Raw genomic sequence first — 21,231 nt, forward strand, 5'->3', positions numbered from 1 at the left:
TTATTTTAGGAAGATTCTATAATCTGGTTGTCAGCAACACTTCTGCTCCTGGTGAAAGTGGGTGAGGGGGTGTATACAGTTGGGTGGAAGATGCCCAGTATATAAGGTCTGTCTGAGGGTCTGAAATGGACTGAGTGAATACAGAGCTGGTTGTGTTTCTGGACTGAGTGGAGAGTACAGAGCTGTGTGTGTTTCTTGACTGACTGGGTCATCTCTTAGTAAGTAGTGTGCAAGGATTATGCATCTGAATTACTGAGCTAACAATATATAGAGGTGAAATGAATATTGTATAACTAGCATTTAGCATTTTGCTGTTAACCCTAAAAATACATACATGATATTCCCCTTGTTTAGTCATTACTAAACAACCAGGTACCTGTGCTGTGAAAGTAAATTTCCTGAGTTTCATATTTTCCAATAAATGCAAATATTTTTAATAATTTAATATTCCTTATGAAATGAAATAATTTAATGTTGCATAATTTCAGGACATGTTCCAGAAGTCATAATGTAATTCATACATTATATTATCTAATCAAAACATTGTACTAACCAACTTTAGACTTCACTCAGTGGTTTTATATTGTATTTCCTTAATGTTTTTCAGTTAATGACATTTTCATTAGGGGTGCAACTCTGTGAGACACTAATTTGAACAGGGCAGATTAGCAGGTGTTCTGTATTTTCTAAGCTGTTGCTTTAGCTAGAACTATTTGTGGAGTCTTATCAATGCATTCCACTCTAGTGACGGGGGTCTGCACATGGTTTGAACAGAACATTTGACTCAGACAAAGATAACACATAGTTTTGCTAGCCTCAAGATCACATTATAACCTCATCAGGGGTTACCTGATATTGCCTATGTATGGAATGGATGTGGGTGGGAAATGGCTGTGTGGCTAGTGGGTCTCGTAATATTAAATAAGTAATAGCTTAGAGAAGATTTATGGAATAAGAACTATAATAAGTATTAAGTTATACAAAATCAATTTGCTTATTACATTGTAGTGAAGTCTGAGAACAGATCAGCAGCAAGCAATGGTAGCCATGTTTGTGACTTTAATCGTAATGTTAACAGTCCATTGGGAGCTTAATTGAGTTCTCTTCTTCAAGCCTCCTAAATAAAGCCTTGTTCAAGCCAAGGATGCCAAACTGGGGTGGAGGGGCTAAGTGTGCAGCCTGTGAGAAGACTGTGTACCATGCTGAGGAGATCCAGTGCAATGGCAGAAGCTTCCACAAGACCTGCTTCATCTGCAGTAAGTGCAGCATCTGTTAAGCTTGTGTGGAAACTCCTTTTGGTTCGTTTCTCGCTGTTGTACTCGCTTCCTCTTTCTTCCACTTTCTAGCTGTCTCTAGTCAGTAGCCCTTTTTGTTCTTTCAGTCTTCTTGATTACAGGTATCAGATTTATCGGCAGCTGGTTTACATGACAAAAATGCTGACTAGGGAACTTCCAAGTCTATCAACATATTAACCATCATATAGGCCTTGCTGTCTCAAAATGAAAAAAGATTTAACCTGACAACTTTTACGGAGTCAACAATCTAACCTGCTTCCTTAAATTCTTAGGGTTTATGTGGATTAGGATGTACATCAGACAATGGCTTTGGAACACACCCTTCATTCAGGCCTTGCTCAGTAAATAATCTCCTTTTATTTAATTGCTTCATGTTAATCTGTTTGGCAAAGGCTTGCTGCCTAATGAAATGCACTGGAGGGTGTCCTTTATCAACAGAGGCCCATTATGGTGCTCTAAGCTCTTAGTCAGTAGCATCCTAAAGAAAGCACAGGACACATCTTCTGCAAGCAGAATGCAAGCCAATTAGGACTATCCAATGTCGGCAGCAAAGTGCCATGTTGATGGACACAGAATTCAAGTAATTAGAGAAAATGACCATTCTATCCATCCACCACATTTCAAATGTGAACAAATGCCATGTTAGTTATTCACTGTGCGTAGGGCATGGAGCAGACCAGAACATAGCTAGAAGGGACAACTGGGAGCATTCAGGCTTTGCGGATTCTCCTTGTAATTAGGTACCATTCAAGTGCTGTTTTTTCTGTTTATTGAGCTTTGCACTGGCATTAGGAGATTTGGTCTCCCTGCAGCGCCTGCCTGTTTAGCCCAAAATTAGACACTGATGCCAGTCTTGTTGGGAGTAAGAGCACAACAGCTGACAGGAGACAGGGAGGAGATGACAGGCACTAGAGATCAGGAGACTGAGATCAGAGTCCAGCTCAAGTTCTAGGCTTATCAGAGATAGTGTTCAAAAATCTGACCACATTAAGGACAGGTGGGTCAGTTACTTTAGCCAAACGTAATCAGCCCCTCTCAAGTTTCACATTTTGATGTTTCAGACACATCTTAAAATGGATTCAACTTTGTTTTCAGCAATCTATGCACAGTCCACAATGACAAAGCAAAAACAAAGTTTTGTCAATGTATTTACAAAAACTAAAATATTCCATTTGCATAAGTATTTGGACACTTTACTTCGTAGTTGGGTTAAAGCACCTATACATGACCCTACAAGCATGTCACTTTGTTAGAAGTTTCTTCTGTTAGAAGTTTCCATTCTCCTTGGCAGAATCATTCAAACATTGCCATGTTGGATGGGGAGAGTCTGTGTATACCCATTTTCAGGTCTTCCTGGGTTCAGGACTTAATTCTAGCTGGACCACTCCAGGATTTTTTTTTGAGGCTTTTACCAAAAGCCCCTCCTTGCTTTTCTTTGCCTTTGTGGTTTTGGGTCATTATTGTGTTGAAATGGAAACCGTCAACCCAGCTTGAGAGCTGCTCTAAAAAGTTTCACATTCCCCTTCCTTTCATCCTGATGCATGCTGACTCAAGAGAAATTGTAGAAGCACTTGAAGGACTATCAATAGGGGATGCACCAGAATTAATTTGTCAATATCATAACAAACGGTCTAAATATTTATGTAAATGCATACAAAACATTCTACAAAACAATTTTTGCTCGTTATTGTACAGTATTGTGTAGTTTGATGAGAAAAAGAGTTTAGTCCATTTTAAAATGAGCTTGAAACATACAAAATTGAGAAAAAGATGAAAGGGTCTGAAAATGTTCAATATACACAGTATAGATAAATAATATAATGTATGTTAATATTATGCAAATGTTGATTTTCTTGCTCCAGTAATTATATGAAAAACACATTTTTCTCTAAAAGCTACAGCCATTTGCCAGTCCTATTTCCTGTGTTTTCACAGTGGCCTGTAGGAAGGCCCTGGACAGCACCACTGTAGCAGCACATGAGTCAGAGGTCTACTGTAAATCCTGCTATGGCAAGAAATATGGTCCAAAAGGGTATGGATATGGCCAAGGTGCCGGAGCACTGAGTTCGGATCCAATGGACAACCAAACCCAGCTCCAGTACCAAGAGTAGGTCCAGATCATGCTTTCTGTGCATGAATGTGAAAGATATCTCTGTAAACATTTCAATTACAAGAAAAAATTAATATTATGAATAAGTTGTTCTAGAAAATCTGAGCCATTGTAAAATATTTCTAAACAGCAAAATAAACATAAACTAATTTATTATTAAAAATATAAGAGTTACAATATTTATCATTGTTATTCTACACAAATTGTATCAGTAGGAGCTGCATATAGCTGTTAACAGATATTAAACAAGTAAAAGGTGTAACCAGGTCAGATCAAATCAAGTTGTCTTTGCTTCCACTGAAGACAATATTGTTCTAGTCCATTACTTTGAAAAAAATCAGTGGATTTGCATTTATTCAGTCATAACTTTTAAAATTATATGAAAATCCATTAGGATGACATTTTATGAGAAAACATTTCCAGAAATCTTATGGTGAGTTATGTGGACTGAAAAAAAACCCACCTTTTGTTCTATTGCCAGTGACGAGATTCAATTATGGCACCAACATCACAAACAAGTGACTCATATAAAAGTTACATAATGCATGTTTGCTCTTTTTGTCTTTTGAGACCTAGACCACCTCAGCACTCATCCACAAACTCCAATCCTGTGAAGTTTGCCCAGAAGTTTGGCAGCTCTGATCATTGTGCACGCTGTTCCAAGGCCGTGTATGCAGCAGAGAAGGTCATGGGTGCAGGCAAGGTCAAGCCACTGTCTTTACCATGCATTAGATGGGCTTGACTAAAAAGAACCCCATTCTGACTGCTAAAGAAACTAAAAACAAATGTTACTTAATGATCATCAATAGTAATAAAACTTTCGTTTGGCTTTAGTGAAGTAAACATTACAGTGTGGTTTATCTGCAGCCCTGGCATAAGACCTGCTTCCGTTGCCTGCTGTGTGGAAAGAGCCTGGAATCAACCACAGTGACCGATAAAGACGGCGAACTCTATTGCAAAGGTATACACTGACTGGTGCACTTACCTTGTTGAGCTGATAGAACTGCATGCATTAGCTCATTTGAGTGCAGCTAATCCTATTACCATTGCTTAACTAAGATCTTCTAGTTCCTGACTCAGACACTGGAGAGCAGAATTGCCATTACCCTCTCTTGATGCAATCACCTCACCCACCCTCCTATGAGAGGGGCACAAGTACCCTTGATTATGGTGTGGATGAGGTGTACATCTTTAAAAGCATCTCACTGAGGACTGTTTTTGATCAATGGTCACTCAGCATAATGGAGTGACAGAGGATTAGAATGAGATCACATTAACTGATAAATGTGAGTCGGTAAACAAAGAGCTTTCATTAGCTCTGAGAGGAGTGCGTCATCAGCTGAAAGTGAGTGAACAACTTTGATCAAGAACCCAAACTCTGAAGAAAATAGCCTGAGATTTTATATATATATTCACCACACACCCATTTTGCATTTACATTCACTGGCCACTTAATTAGGTACAACTGTCTTATAGGCAAATTTTATTGTTGTTGTCACAAAGTAGTTCATCTGTCACCATCTGTTACCATGCATAATTAACCAACTATCACTAGTTTTCAGAGGATTTGGAGGATAGTTAATGCAAACTGTGCTTTAACCTGTCTCTAACCTGACACTTGAGCAATATTTCCAATAAATAACATGGATGAGGATGTAAATATTAGCATATTCAGAATACATTTTCCCACAGGCCTATAAGAGGAATGTTCAAACTTCATCAACTGCTTGAGTGGGATGAAAATCAGATACCAATTTATATATATATATATATATATATATATATATATATATATATATATATATATATATAAAAATTTATTTTAAACATTTTTTTTTTCAGTTTGTTACGCAAAAAACTTCGGCCCTAAAGGACGAGGCCTGGGCAACATGGGCGTGGTGGAGGAGAGCGAATGACAGCTTTGACCAACTGGCCAATCCTAAATGTCAAATACATTTTTTATTTACATGGAAGACAAGGCCATCTAGAGAGATTGTATTGAGAGTCCTTTGAAAACATATCAATGCAGCATGGACCTCTATAACAAAAACAATCTACAAACATTGTTTAACATTTGATTATTTTAGTAGCCTAGCTAGATGAATTATCAGGCAACTACATAAAATGCAAATAATGTAAAGCTCCCCTTAATGGGGGGAAAATAAGAGTTATCAATTATACTTCTCATCCATAATTAATGATGCATTTTTCCCTTATAAACTTCACAAATTTTCATACACAAACATTTCTAAACACTTATGTTAATTTATACAAAATTATTCATTAGTCCCTTACTGAACAAAGCCTCTCCTTTATACTAAAGCAGCAGGACAACCTGCATATTCTGCAATCATGTTACAAACACACTGCAGTACCACTTGTATAAAAAAAAGACCTGCTGTTTTATTTTTGAACAGAACTATTTATACTTGTTGGATCACAAATGCAGTGAGTCATCAAAACATCTATCTGGATGAAACACCTTCATAAGCAACTTACAAAACAGAGCTGGTTCTATTCCAAGAATGTATTTTACTTATAGCACAACGTGCTTTCCCAGTTGTAAAATTAAAAAACAGCATCAAATGAGACAAAAAAAAAAAAAAAAAAAAAAAGAGAGGCTGACAGTGTCACTGTATTCAGACACAATGTTCAGTCCTATACAAGGCAGCACTGAGCCCTCACATCTGAGGACAATTCAGTGACTGAAACTGCAGACAATTCTAAAAAAAGATCAGAACAGTCACAGCTGGAACATTCAGAGTAGTGGTCAACAGCTAGAAACAAAGAACTAATAGTGGGCAAATGCTGCAATTATGAGCAGAGTCCAGATATGAAATACAAGCACTTTGGTCCCTCTGATGCATGGTGAGGGGGGGGGGGGGGGGGATTTATTAAGAAATTGGATTACCATTATTTTGAATTAAGCAGAAACATTTTCTGATAGTGATTTCTCTCCATTAAAAAGGCTCAATATAAAAGTATTTTGTCAAGTTATGTACATTTTCTGCCTAACTGTTCCTCTGCTTACAAAATAGTTCAGATCAAAATATACCAGTGTACGTACACACACACACACACACACTTTATATATGTATGTATGTATGTATGTATGTATGTATGTATGTATGTATCTTTACAACTATATTCAGACTTTAAAAGAGCCTTCATTAAATTTAAAGTACAAATTTTTTTTTTCCTGTGAAATATATTACAAAATAAGGCAGACAGTTGCAACAACATGCCATCACTCAAAGCAACGTCCAGTTTTGATTGCACCTCCCCTGTTTGCAATGTATTAAAAGTCCAGAGAATGTGGAGTGTTGGGGAGCTGCTCCCTTTGGGGTTCACACAGTGTCCAGACTGCTGAACATGGGGTGCTCCCTGTTCAGCCCCAGCGGGAACTCAACCGACCAGTCCAGCACCAGAGGCTTACACAGACCACAGCAACGCAGCTGGAAGAAGTTCACTAGGTTCTTCAACACACCATGACTGTCTCACACACACACACACACACACACACACACACACACACACACACACACACACACACACACACACACACACACACACACACACACACACACACACAAGGTAGAAGGTAGTGAGAACAATTGTTTTAGATGCAGTCTTTAAAAGTTAAAATCAAAACATTTATATTTTCAGCATTTGGCAGGTGTTCTTGTCCCCAGAGCAACTTACATATTTATCAGTATTACAGTATGTGTGCTCCCTCGGAATCGAGGTTCTCTCATTCTTGCTTAAATACCACCATCTATTATTATGAACCTATATATGGAGGGAGGGATTGCAAAAGGTAGCTGTACCTAAAAAAGTGATCAGTGACTGTGGGTGCAAGGGAGGTGTTTCTAATAAAGAGTTGGGAGAACTCATACCCCATTTAAAAAGTATTTAATTAAATAAAATGAGACTGAACCATTACTAAATCTCCTTTTCATAGTCTTTATAGGGTAAGTGTAGTTACTTGAATGGGTTCTGCCTGAGAGAGAAAGAGTTAGGTAGCTTCTTCTGCCCATGCATCAAACTGGTCCTCTCAGCAGTTGTGAGACCAAGAAAAGCAATCTGAGAGAGAGAGAGAGAGAGAAACAATTCTTCAATCATTGAAATAACAATTCTTCAATCATTGAAATAAGCAAATCAGTAAACAGGAACATGCCACCCCAAGGTAGATCAAGAAAAATGGCACAAACATGTTCTTTATTTTTGAAACTCTATTTCCTAATGTTCAGAGAGTTCCTGGTTTTAAAATAGCTGCATGTTGATGAATGCTTCATTCTTTAAAAAAAAGTGGGGGACTCTGGAGATGTTCTGGCAGTGAACACTCCACATGCATTATTCAGTGAGCATACACTCAACAATGAGGACAGAAAGTAAACATGCAGTACTGAACTCCGAAGAGCACAAGAGTCTAATAAAAGCGAGGGCTCAGGGAGAAGAACTCAGGGAACTACAGCACACTGCTCTAGCAGGAAAGAAAGAACACGGGGAGGCAAGTATGAAATCTGCATAAGGATCAAGCAGTAGAGAGCAGCGCTCATCCATACAGAAATGATTCTGCAGAAACAGGACTTTTCAGAACCTCCAGAATGAGTCAGCTGATAAAAGACTCCACTTGCCCACCTTTCATTTTTACGGCATAAGTTTTAGTAATAGTCTAGTTTTAGGGAATTTTAATATGAATGGGAGATACTAAATAATATTATATATAAAATAATAAACACACACTGGTGAAAATGTAATGTGACAAAGGACAAATTCTGTAGCCCTAAAAGTTGCTCCTATTCACAGTCAGCACAGTGAGCCACAAACTAGAGAACAATATTGAAACATTACCATCCTAGATATAGAAATATCTGATGAATGAATGCTATTATATATGCTATATTACTTTGTGTGTGGTCAGTATTGCGGGACTGGACTGAAGTTCCACTGCAGTTTGGAAATAGGCTGACCTGATACATCTGTTGTGCAAGCAGGATGGAGACCCAGGTGGTGTGGAAAAAGGCCATGCAAAAGATGTAGAGTACCCAGGGTGAGCAGCCCACAAACCCCGTCACTGCTCCCCACATACCGTCGTCTGCATAATGCCCAATGCAATGCTTCGACCAGTCTGTGGACGGACGGGCGCACACACACACGCGCAAACACACTTCATAAAGTTGCTGGCCAGATCTGCCCTGAAAAGTCACAGCTTTTCTTATTGGATTTATATGGACTTAAATGTACTTAATATATGTGGATGATCTGGGCTCAGTGTTTCTGAATAAAAATGAACACTATTTCTGATTGTTTAAAGATCCATTTTTAGTGCAGCTGGTAATGCCTGGCAATAACAACTTACACATAAGGCTGCCATAAAACATCCAGCAACCCAGCAGGGTCAACAACACCAGGAACAAGATAAAGAACTGATGATTCCTGGCACCTATAGAAAGATAGAGAGATGAATTGAATAAGATGTGGCAAACTGGAATGAGAATGTGAGTACCAGAGTGAGATAGCTGGGGAGAGAGAGTTAGATAGATAGCTTAAGAGACAGAGAGAGAATGAGAGAAAGAGGTGGTGTTTTGCTTTTGCCGGTCACCTATACAGCCATTTATCCAGACTGAGTGGTGGTCCTGTTTAGTGATGCAAGCATTACAGGAGAAGCAGTGGTGGGCTCTCATTGGTTTTCGCATCTATACTCCAAAAACAAACAAACACACACACACACACACACACACACACACACACACACACACACACACACACACACACACACACACACACACACACACACACACACACACACACACACACACACACACAGTTAAAAACACTCAACCACTGAGGAAACATGGTGGGTGGGGAAGACCCTTGTTGCCTGTCATTTGAGAGCCAGTGGGTTTGGTTCGTACAGTAAGCAGTGGCACTGACTCACCATACATGATGTGCAGAAAATTCTAGGGTCCAAACAACCAGCTTCAGCCAGCACCACAATATTCTACAGAAAATGGAAGCAACCAATCAATACATTACATTACTTCACTTCCCAGAAGAACCAATTAGTTTCTACAGACACAAATAGCCAATCAGGAAAAATCAAAATAAAAAAAAAATCAGAATACACTGGAGAAATGATTAAAATAGCAGAAATAGGGCAGCATGTCAAAGTAGGAACCTCCAGGAGCCACATGCTTATCATCACCTTCTTCTTCTCCTCCTCTGTGACTTTGATGACCCCAGGGTCAGTCCTGCAGGTGCGGAGGTAGTAGTACAGGAGAGCTGTGACATTAAGTGTGAAGAGCACCTGCACCACAGCGCTGGGACCATGTGGCCACCACTGCAGTCAAGGGATTTAACACACATACACATGTCCAGATACAAAACAGACTGTAAAAACAACTACACATGTACACATCCAAATTTATAACACAGTCTATATACATTTGAACAGTGACCGTTTCTGGTGTTTTGGCTCTTAAAATTAAACAATGACTAATGAAAAGAATTGTTGTGATAGAGTACAAAATACTGGATTTAATTTGAAAATATTATAGAATAAACCACATAGGATTTATTTGTATTCCTCTTTATGTTAGAGGCCTTAATTATCAAATTAACATCTTAAATAAAATCGTTTAGTACTCGGTTGTGATGTCTATGGGTTGCAGAGTTGAAGGTAAAAAAAACAAAAACACACCTAGTATGTTTTATGCTGTGAGGAAACAAGGAAAAAACTCTGTCCTGAACAGTGTGTTAGACACTGTGTGCGCATGTACGTGTGCGTGTGTGAGTTGGTAAAGGATATCAGGCAAAAACCAGAGGCACCAGGTGACCAGCATTAAGAAGATAGTGGCTATGAGGCTTGTGGAAGGAATCAGGGATTTAACAGCAGCATTTGCCACCTGCCTAAAAGAGACAGACACAGACAGACACACACAAAATACATATAATCAAACCTCAAATATTGCTAAAGTATTGCTTTTTTCACAGCCGCAATTAAGTTTTTTAAACCTCCAGTTGTCCATTTAGTTTTTTTCAAGTCACAATTAAGAGACCATTAGCCTGCTGCGTGAGAAACGCCTCTGAGCATTAGAATGCATCCAGTGCCATCTTATGGTGGTAAATAATATTGTATGGAAAATATACTAATAAGGATTGTGTGCTTTCCTTGTAACCAACTACCAACCAAGATAAAAAAACCCAAAAAACTCTTGATTTAACTGGCACGGCACAGTGCTCTCCATTTTGGCATTTTATGCAAGGGTTAGTGAGCGCATCAGCACAGAAAAGGACTCCGTAGTTATCTAGCTAAGACAATAGTGCTGTTGTAATGCACTGCCACATTCTCTCCCCTGACATAATCCTTTTAAGTGTCAGGTATTTACTGACTGAGCAAAACTATATGAGAAATCTTCCTATTCGGGTGTCTATGTTGCATACACAATCTTTATATTAAAGCAGTTATTAGCCACTTAAACATCTTGCCACTGTAGGCTCTGAAATCAGTGGCTAAAAAAGATCTAGTTGTAACAACCCATTAGGACAGTTTCCTAGATGGTGGCAGTCCTGCCTTCTTTAGCAGGGCTTGCATGTGTATGCATCACATAGAAGAGCAGACTAAGGCCAAGTGTGCATGTGATTGGAGGGGGGCACTGGAATACATCTAAAAGCTTAAAATCAGTATATAAACATACACTAGGTACATTATTTACATCACAGTGGGGTGTCCAGGGTGTGTGAGGCACTAGTTTTATAAGAGGTTTTTTTTTTTTTGTATGCAGCATGTGGTGGGTTATGTGCATTTGTGTACCTGCAGGTGAGGTTGATCACAGCGATTACACATGCCAGAAGCAATCCTTTCAGTAGCCAAGACTCTGTTTTCATATCAAATATAGCTCCCACAGCCCACAACACACACACATTGAATAACCACTGCAGGTAAACCTAAGAAACACACCCCCCCCAATAAAATGAATAGAGCAAAATGTTAGATAGAACTGAGAAAGCACAAACAAATAACATTACTGCATTTAACAAAAATGGACAGGCGGGCATATCAGATGTACACACGCGCAAACACATACACGCACACCCATGCACACAGATTAAAACTGACTAAAGGTGAAGGTCTAAGTAGATGCTGTAGCTAAAATTAGTCAAATGTGCATAATGAGCAATAAGCAGTTCCTGTTTACTCATGTTCCCAAAGGATTACACACCAACTAATGCATATTTTGAGAACCATCACAGTACGCGTGTATACCCGGTATCTGGTGAGAACTCTCCGGCAGGGTGAGTTTGCTTCCATGCGTTCCTTCTTCACCACAATGAGCATGTGACTCAATAAGGGGCTGTGCACCTGGTGGGCCAGGTCAATCGGTGTATGACCCTGCAAACAAGCAAACAGACAGACAGACACACACAGGCGAGTAAGCCAAAATATTGTTTTGTTGTTTACCACAAATACCAAAGTAGTTTACATTTACAGTTTTACATAAATCTTTTAGAATACAGAAGAGCAGACTTCTGAGTCTGATCACCAGCAGTCATATTCAGCACACCAGCCTTAAAATACTCCATCCAAAAACATTGCTGAAGTTTTGAGTGCTGAAGAAAGGCCAGTTTGGACCCATTAGCATAGCCTCAGCAGGTCCCTACTATCTTTCAATATTAAATCAGCAACATAAGCGTTGGGCAGGCAAGCCGGATGTGGCCGTCTCCAGTAGCAGTGCACTCACATTGGTGTTCTGCAGGTCCACGCTGGCTCCAGCCTCCAGAAGGAGGTGCACGGCATCCACGTTGCCCGCCAGCACGGCATAGTGCAGCGGAGAGTTCTGGTTCACCTTGTCCACCGCATTTACAGACGCATTACACTTCAGCAGGAAATTTGTGGGCTCAGGGCTGTTAAAGAGGAAATATATTACACAGGCCATTAGGAGTCAAGTGTAGGAGGGAGATGAGCATGATGCAGGGAGAGAAATAGAAATAGAGAGAGACAAAATTGGAGTGAAGTACACAAGGTTTCATTTACGGCATTTAGCTGACGCTTTTATCCAAAGCGACTTACAATTATGACTGAGTACAACTTGAGCAATTGAGGGTTAAGGGCCTTGCTCAGGGGCCCCCAACAGTGGCAACTTGGCAGAGGTGGGACTTGAACCAGCAACCGTCCAAGTCAAGTACCTTAACCACTGAGCTACTACTGCCCCTGTTTCAGACAGGTCCTTTGTGATTTAAACATCTACTTTTTCATATATAAACTGGTTCCTCCACCTACTCAATCAGAAGCTCTCTGCTTGCATGGAAAGGATCCACATCCATTCCATGCAGACTCTCCACTGGTATCTCCCAGGGCTCAGAATTAGGTCCTTTTGTCTTCTCTTTGTATACTTGTTTTCTCTGTGATACAATATCTCCTCCTACCATTGTTATGCTGACGACACCCAATTAATTTTTTCATTCCCTCTCTCCGACACACAAGTTTCCAGGTGTATCTCACCGTGCTTGACTGACATTGCATCATGGATGAAAGCCAGCAAAACTGAGCTTCTGTACATCTCAGGATCTCCCAAGCCTTACCATGACCTCACAGTTTCCTTTGAGAACACCCTGGTATCACCATCTGAAGCTGCTCGTAGCCTGGGCATAACTTTGGACAACCAGTTGTCCTTCTCAACTTATATTTCAAATCTGACCTGGACTTGCAGAACATACAAAGGAGTCGACCCTTTCTCTCGCAGGAAGCTACCAAGGTGTTCTTGTCATCTCATTGCTAGACTAATGCAACTCGCTTCTTGTTAGCCTTCCTATTCTCTGTCCTGGCTCCCAGATGGTGGAATGAACTATCTGGACAGAAGAGTCCCTCACAGACTTCAAACATAGACTGAAGCCTCTATTTGTGGAATATTTAAACGACCATTGATCCTGCACTTGTTGGGTAACCAAAACTTGTATAGTTTGTATAGCATGTATAGTTTGATATTGTTAGTTACTGAACTTCTTTGTCTGAGATAGAGCTTATACTTGTTTCACACTGGTATCAGCATTGCTGTCTGTATTTCATCAAGATTCTAGTTTAATATCTTACACACACACACATCCACGCACGCGCACACACACAGGCCAAAAAAAAAAAGGCCACACACTAATATTTCATTGGACCAAGTTTAGCTTTGATTATAGCACGCATTTGCTGTGGCACTGTTTCCACAAGCTTTTGCAATGTCACATTTATTTCTGTCCAGAGTTGCATTAATCCCCCCACCCCTTGACCACTGTGCAAAGTCTTCCCCAGCACATCCCAAAGATTCTCAATGGGGTTCAGGTCTGGACTCTGTGGTGGCCAATCCATGTGTGAAAATGACCCATGCTCCCTGACCCACTCTTTCACAATTTGAGCGCGATGAATTCTGGCATTGTCATCTTGGAATACGCCCGTGCCATCAGGGAAGAAAAAATCCATTGATGGAACAACCTGGTCATTCAGTATATTCAGGTAGTCAGCTAACCTCATTCTTTGGGCATATAACTTTGCTGAACCTAGACCTGACCAACTGCAGCAACCCCAGATCATAGCCCACACAGGCTTGTACAGTAGGCACTAGGCATGATGGGTGCATCACTTTAGCCACCTCTCTTCTTACCCTGATGTGCCCATCACTCTGGAACAGGGTAAATCTGGACTCAGACCACATGACCTTCTTTCATTGCTCCAGAGTCGAATCTTTATGTTCCCTAGCAAATTGAAGCTGTTTTTGCTGGTTAGCCTCACGGACACATGTTTTTTTTTGAGGCTGCACAGCTGTTTAGTCCCAATCCCTTTAGTTCCCTTTGTATTGTGCATGTGGAAATGCTCTTACTTTCACTATTAAACATATCCCTGAGTTTTACTCTGAATTAATTTCACCACACGTTTAAGTGATCGCTGATCACAATCATTCAACATTTTTTTCTGACCATATTTCTTCCTCAAAAGATGAGCTTTCCCCACTGTCCTTCCACTTTTAAATAATGCATTGCACAGTTCTTAACCCGATTTTAGTAGTTTCAGCAATCTTTTTTCAAGCAATTTTCTCTGCTTGATGCATGTCAATAATTAGCATGGTTGTTTAACAAATGAGCAGCTACTCACTGCATCAGTTAGAGTTAAATAACTTGTTACCAGCTGAAACAATCACCCATGCAGTAATTATCCAATGGGAGGCTCTTACCTATTTGCATAGTTAAATCCAGGTGGTGACCTTTTTTTTGGCCAGGCAGTGTGTGTGTGTACACACACACACACCAAAAACTTCAAAATATAAACAGACTGTTATTTTGGAGCAGTTACCCAATGATTTTTTGTGCAGCCAGCATCAAAGACGTTTGTCCATTTATGTCTGGTACATCCACTTCCTATGAGGATGAACACATACATACATACATACATACGTACGTACGTACACGCGCGCGCACACACGCACACACACACACACACACAGTTTCAACACTCACAGTACAGAAGGCTTTCAAAAAACACATCTTAACCCTGTGGATCATTCAGGACAATTTCATCAAGAGAATTTCACATCCAAAAATGTGTTAAACTTGAACAAGCAAAGAAAATGCTACTGTAATAAGTAATGAGCTTGAGACAATAGGGTCATCTGGCATTATACTAAGGAGATTTTGAATCTGCTGTTGAAGTGCTTCAAATGTCCTGTGTGTGTGTGTATCTCACCTGGCCCTTGGCCATCAGGTAGGCTGCTATCGGCATGTGTTGGAAAAGCACAGCGAGATGCAGGCTTCTGTAACCCTCACCGTCGGCCAGTGAAGGGTCGGCCCCATACCTCATCAGCTGGATGACCATTTGCAGGTGGCCCTGTCTGGACAACCCCCAGGAATGACACCCACATACCCATGTAGTACCACCACCCATACTGACATCTACATCCAACAGCAATGTAGGACACTACTACATCATAGCCAACTTAAACTCACGGTAGGTTAACACGTATAAGCAGTACTAGGGATGCAACGATTCATCATGATGCAGAAATGTGTGCATCTTGGCGATGGATGACATTTCATTCTGTTTATTATGCTATCTAGTACCATTGCATTGTCTGAACACCAGAGGTCGCACTTGACCTATGGCAAAGTTGTTACAATTGCAAATTTTGATACAGTAGCATGTTATAAACAAATGTTCCTTGAACTTTTAATTGCAGTGGAATACAAATTCTTTAATATCTGCAGTATTTGGCATTGTTTATGCTTCAGAAATAAAAAGGAATGCTTTCACTTGGTTATTTAATATATGATGAAACTACATTTTGTTTACAGTACATTTTGCTTAACTGTAAATATCTGCTCCCAATTTCTTTTAATTGCATGGGACTAAAGATTATTTTCTGTTGTGCAATGTTTTTTTTGCATTTTTAAAAATATCCCACGATCGTGAATCATACCAAATCGTGAACAGAGTGCATTGCTACACCCCTAAGAATTACAGATTTCAACTGCATGGCTCTATGATTCACAGTGTACATAATGGTATGCAACATGTATAATATGGTCCAAGGTACAGTAATTAATCACAGCTAGAAAAGCACAGAATAGAGTAGGCAGGATAGGATGGCACAGGATGTTTAGAGTGACAGTGATGTTCACCTTATGGCCCAGTGGAGGGGGGTGGAATTGAGGTCGCCGCCCAGCTGGTCTACAACTGCACCTTTAGCTATATAATATCTGCAGCAGAAGCACAACACAAACATGCTGCACCACTCGAATACAATATAATCTGAGATGCACTTCTAAACCATTAGCGCTAAACAACAGTATAACACAAGAGACGTTGTTTTTTTATGAAGTCTTGTCCCAAATCTCTCAAATGGTGATATCTAGTTACACATACATCAACTGACGAACGAGTGAGGGTGTGCAGAGACAGAGAGAGAAAGAGAGAAAGAGAAAGAAACAAGCGCTTACTTGACCAGATCTACCCGGTTATTGATAGCAGCCCAGTGCAGCAGAGTAACATTTTCCTTGTCGGGTTGTCTGACATCATAACCAGCTTCCACTAGCTCTTTACACCGCTCAAGGGCTCCAAACCTGCAAGTAACACAACACAATTTACATGAATGTGAACTGCAGCATAGATAGATGGAATGTCAGGGACAGACTGAGTGTATATGTAAAATATATATGTTGTATTTATTAAGTTGGATTTTTGAGGATTCATTTTATTATTGAACAACTAATGTTCTCAGTCAATCCAAAATGTTAATAAACCTCAAACCTGAATATATAAGAAAGTAAAAGTGAGGTTTTGGCTTTCTTAGGAGAATATCTGTGTGTGCATAATTATTGGGCGACTACAAGTTGGCAGAATTATTATGCAACTAAATGAAAAACAAATTTTCCCATCTTATTTTCATCTGTTAAAGTGAGAATAATAAACAACAACTCAAAATTTACAAATAAACAATTCTCACAATCAGTGACCAATATAACCACCCTTCTTTTCAATAACAGTCATAAGCTTTCCATTCATGGAGTCTGTCAGTTTCTTAATGTGTTGATGATCAACTTTTTATGTAGCAGCAACCACAGCCTCCCAGACACTGTTACAAGTTCTCAATAAGGTTTAGGTCAGGTGAGGAAGGGGGCCATGTCATTATTTTTTTCATCTTTAAGGCCTTTACCGGATAATCACGCAGTTCGATGCATGTGATGGAGCATTGTCATGGTCTTCTTGAAAGACGCAGACTTTTTCCTGTACCAGTGCTTGAAGAAAGTGCCTTCTAAAAACTAGCTTTAGGTTTCGGAGTTGATTTTGAGTCTATCTTCAACTGGAAAAGATCCAACTAGCTCATCTTTAATAATACCAGCCCATAGCAGTACCCCACCTCCACCAAGCTGGCATGAGTCCAAGTTGAGCGATGTGACAGTTACTGATCCAGCCACCATCCATCTGGTCTGCCAAGAGTCACTCTCGTCTCATCAGTCCATAAAACCTTTGAAAAATCTGTCTTTAGATATTTCTTGGCCCAGTCTTGACACTTCACCTTATGTGCCTTGTTTAGTGGTGGTCAGGTTTCAGCCTTTGTAACCTTGGCCAAGTCTCTGAGTACCGAGCACCTTGTACTTCAGGTTGCAGTTCTGGAATATGACGGCACTGGAGGTTAATGGGTTCCTGATTGCTTCATGTTCGATTCTTCTCAAATCTTTGGCAGTTAATTTGCATCTTTTTTTCTCTCAACACTTTTCACGCGACCCTACTGACTATTTGCAACAAAATGTTTGATGGTTCTGTGATCACGCCCAAATATCTTAGCAAAGTTTAAGAGTGCTGCATCTCTCTGAAACACTTTTTACAGTTTTAGACTTTTCAGAGTCATCTTAATCTCTTTTTTTTTTGGCCCATTTTGCCTGAGGAAAAGCTGCTGTCTAATAATTATTCACACCTTGATGTAGGGTATTGATCTCCTTAGGCCACAGCCTCCCTCATTGCACAAATACACATCACCTGATATGCTTAAATCCAACAAGCATAATTGTGCATACTGTGTGTGTATTATATATAGTGCCAACAGCGGCTTTTATATATATATATATATATATATATATATATATATATATATATATATATATATATATATAAATAAAAATAAAAGCTGCTGTTGGCACGATTTCAGCTGTTCCTGTTAGATACATCCGTGATCTCCAACAAAAAGGCCTTTTTCCTCACATGCTCAAACCCAGTCAGCAGAGAAGGTGCATGAAGATTAGCAGTCTAGAGAAAGGGGCAAGCTCCAAGGTTGCTAAAAACTGTTTTTCCTGCCTTGCACTTTCTCTGCACAATGAAGTCTTTGTCTTCCCGTATGGCTTACTCCTTTCATTCAACTAGTGCCTATAAGTGCTAATTCCTCACATACCGAAAAGCATGATGGCAGACTATCAGCACTACACCTGGCTCTCAGTATCACCATGAGAAAATATTTATTGCCAAGATAAAGCAAGAGATAACTTGTGCTTGTAGTCTACAGTAAAATCTTCTAAAGTAAGATCATACAAACTAGAGCAATGGATTCACTCTTATAGATTAAACCTGCAGTTTGAAAGAATACAGACAGCAGTCTGTATCAAAGCATGCTAAAGAAGTCTGTATCAAAGTCTATCTTCAAAGCATACTAAAGGAAACGTAGTCCATCCTCAGCATAATTCTAGAGAATTATTGTCAATATTATTATGTTCAAGACCCAACAGGATTCATTCAAAGCTTTGTGCAGTCAGCAGTTAGAATTCTGCCTGCAGGAGTTTCTTACTCAACCATTTAGGTACAATGTTTCAGTTTAGATACTATCAACTATTTAACAGTGATAGCTGTGAAACTTTAGGGAAGACGGCAAATACTGTTTAAACTTAGTGGAGTGGGGAGAATTTCAGGAAGGAGAGGTGTTCCTTGTTTCCTGCTCCCATAATCTAAATCTATGCACAAGATTCTGACAGTCATGACACAGCAAAGTGTGTCAGTGTCACAGGGATGAAACTTACTGTGTTGCCTTGACGATGTCCCAGCTGCTACTGTCATCCAGGTGTGAGTATTTCTTGGGCTGCTGTGTGGGATCCATCATGGCCTCGCTCCTCTGGTTGAACTGGGTGTGGAAACCAGGCATGAAACCATGCATCATGCCACCAGGCCCATGGCTATGGGAGTGGCCTCCATGTCCATGAGAGTGACACTGCAAAGAAAGACATTTAGAAAATGCTCACTTGCAGAGGCTTATTTACTCAGATTTAAGTCTGTTTAGAGAAATACAATTTGGCCAAAAACACATATAAAGTTGTGGTGCTATAGCCTTTACTTCTACATGCATTGCATACATTGCAATATCCTTACTGAAGGTATAGTTTGAGAACTGAGGTTAATGTTTGAAAAGAAGCCTAGAAAATGACATCAAAATTGGCATCATGTGTTAGTCAATTCAAAGTGGAATTAAACTGTCCTGTCAGACAAAACACACACATGCTCTTCACAACTCACAATTCTATAGCAATATTTGCAATATAGCGCAATAATAAGAGGTTTTAGACAACCTCAGAAAAAACTGTTGAAACTGATGAGACTAGAAGAGGCAAGTTGAGGATTTCTAAAAGACTTGGATCTCTATCAGTCCACAGTCAGGGAGCCACTTTGCAACTGGAATAAGTTCAACACTGTTGCTATTCTGAATAAGAGTGTTCCTCTAACAAAGACCATTGTGTGTAGATAACAGGTGGTAAGGCAATAGCTAAGGCATCCTTTGCATTTGAGAATATCTACAGTTTTCTTTGGGCAGATGGTAAATGTTACTTTATTGGAAGACCCTGCATGCCACCAAATATCAAAAAGCTATCCCTACTGAGAAGCACAATGAAGGGAATGTAATGGCAAAGAGCTGACTTGCTGCCTCAGTGCCTGGATGGCTTGCAATCATCATCACTGAGGGACCAATGCCTTCCAAACTGTGTGAGGACATTCTACAGTGGAATGGCAGGGCTTTTTTTCTTTTTTCTAAGGCAGACTGTACAATAAAGACATTCCAAAATAAGAAACAGCTTAACATTAAGGAATATGCCGAAATACACCCTAACTGCTGAACAAGACAGCAGCAGCTAAAGAGAGTACTAAGTAGAACTTAAAGCAAATATAATATTCAACACAAAATACTAAATATCACATACACCACCACCCCCCCCCCCCTCCCCAAATCAACAACCTTGTTTAAACCATTTGTTTAATAAAGATGCAGCGTTGTAAAATTGTGCCAAAATATCAGATTAACCTATACAAAACAATGATCTGGCCAGGCATAATCCCCAAGATGGTCAGATCCCTACATATGCAGGTCACAGAACTGATCAAGATGACCACTTTGCCACAAGTTGCCTGAGTTTGCTACTATTATAATCAACTTTACTGTCATTATGCTAAGTACTGTATTTATCGAGACAATTTCTCTCCCCTACACCCTCTTTCTAGCGAGAAGGGGAAAAAAGAGACGCGCATACCCAGTTCTATATTTTGATGTTTCAACCTAGCAATCAAGAGAGCTATCGCTAGCTACCTAACTAGCCTTTCGATATTTCTCTAGGATAAGTTAATGGGAGCGTTTCCAAAGAAAATCTCAGTAAATATGCTGATTAACATACACTTGTTTTCTAGATAGCTAAGGTCACTAGTTACACTTAGTTGACTAACAATTGCTCAAGGTATCGATAACTCTAGCTAGTTAGGTAATCTAACCGCTAGCTAGCTAGCGTTAGCACTCTTGCTGTCATCAATGCTAGCCAATGCTGAATAGGTTGGCTCAAATTTAGGATAGCTAGCAAGCTACTTTGTAGCTTAAGATCCTCCGGAAACAATATTATAAATTTAAATACCGAAAGACTGTATGAAACCCAAAAAAGAGAAAAAAAATCACCCCGTCGTCTTCTTTCCAATCCATTAATATTGCATGTAGCTCTCTAACAATTTAAACCAAATTATTCTATTAATCTGGCTAGCTGGTCTTAACGGCGTGTTCCTTCACGCTGTATCGCACTTCCTGGATACGAGACACAACTCCTAGCCGTTGATTGGTCAATTTCAACGTCACTGTGTTCGCCATAACAAAAGCTACACGCTAGACTTATCTCATATTTTACCCTTCGTTCCCACTGTCCTGGTATTTTTAGCCTTTTTAGTTTGCGATAATGCTGATGGTATGTATAACCATCGGACCTTTTTGATGCGTTTGCCACGTTCCCATCTGTTAATTCAATCTAATTTAGTGGTTAATATATAAACTGGGCTAA

At 39.7% G+C, this 21,231-nt stretch overlaps 2 protein-coding genes across 3 annotated transcripts; one reads left to right on the plus strand and one right to left on the minus strand.

Annotated features, from left to right (window-relative positions):
• The first annotated feature begins 124 nt into the window (after nt 1-124).
• Nucleotides 125-6,020, plus strand: csrp3 (cysteine and glycine-rich protein 3 (cardiac LIM protein)). Its single transcript, XM_035527279.1, has 6 exons — nt 125-218; nt 1,114-1,256; nt 3,231-3,402; nt 3,976-4,108; nt 4,273-4,366; nt 5,248-6,020. Exons 2-6 carry the CDS (start codon nt 1,145-1,147, stop codon nt 5,319-5,321), a joined length of 585 nt encoding a protein of 194 aa, XP_035383172.1. The 5' UTR covers nt 125-218; nt 1,114-1,144; the 3' UTR covers nt 5,322-6,020.
• On the minus strand, nt 5,789-20,972 carry zdhhc13 (zinc finger DHHC-type palmitoyltransferase 13). 2 transcript variants are annotated; one of them, XM_035527274.1, is made up of 17 exons: nt 20,859-20,972; nt 18,949-19,136; nt 16,381-16,503; nt 16,063-16,140; nt 15,131-15,275; nt 14,741-14,805; nt 12,150-12,312; nt 11,675-11,800; nt 11,222-11,355; nt 10,217-10,317; nt 9,614-9,738; nt 9,347-9,409; nt 9,011-9,104; nt 8,768-8,851; nt 8,379-8,536; nt 7,391-7,488; nt 5,789-6,897 (listed from the first exon to the last, which is right to left on the minus strand). In XM_035527274.1, exons 1-17 carry the CDS (start codon nt 20,880-20,882, stop codon nt 6,753-6,755), a joined length of 1,914 nt encoding a protein of 637 aa, XP_035383167.1. In that variant the 5' UTR covers nt 20,883-20,972; the 3' UTR covers nt 5,789-6,752. The 2 variants fall into 2 exon arrangements, with proteins under 2 accessions (XP_035383167.1, XP_035383169.1); XM_035527276.1 differs by having other exon boundaries at nt 6,753-6,897; nt 20,818-20,894.
• Between the last annotated feature and the right edge of the window lie 259 nt (nt 20,973-21,231).

This window comes from Electrophorus electricus, chromosome 1, assembly GCF_013358815.1.
Source record: "Electrophorus electricus isolate fEleEle1 chromosome 1, fEleEle1.pri, whole genome shotgun sequence".
Taxonomy (NCBI): domain Eukaryota; kingdom Metazoa; phylum Chordata; class Actinopteri; order Gymnotiformes; family Gymnotidae; genus Electrophorus; species Electrophorus electricus.

What these genes read in the sequence shown, in the direction of transcription:
- csrp3 (XM_035527279.1), top strand. Translation starts at nt 1,145, where the DNA reads ATGCCAAACTGGGGTGGAGGGGCTAAGTGTGCAGCCTGTGAGAAGACT. An exon ending in CAAGACCTGCTTCATCTGCA is followed by an intron (nt 1,257 to 3,230) that starts GTAAGTGCAGCA and finishes GTGTTTTCACAG; the next exon opens with TGGCCTGTAGGAAGGCCCTG. An exon ending in AGGTCATGGGTGCAGGCAAG is followed by an intron (nt 4,109 to 4,272) that starts GTCAAGCCACTG and finishes GTTTATCTGCAG; the next exon opens with CCCTGGCATAAGACCTGCTT.
- zdhhc13 (XM_035527274.1), bottom strand. Translation starts at nt 20,882, where the DNA reads ATGGATTGGAAAGAAGACGACGGG. An exon ending in CCCCTCCACTGGGCCATAAG is followed by an intron (nt 15,276 to 16,062) that starts GTGAACATCACT and finishes GGGGTTGTCCAG; the next exon opens with ACAGGGCCACCTGCAAATGG. An exon ending in GAGTTCTCACCAGATACCGG is followed by an intron (nt 11,356 to 11,674) that starts GTATACACGCGT and finishes TGTGTTTCTTAG; the next exon opens with GTTTACCTGCAGTGGTTATT.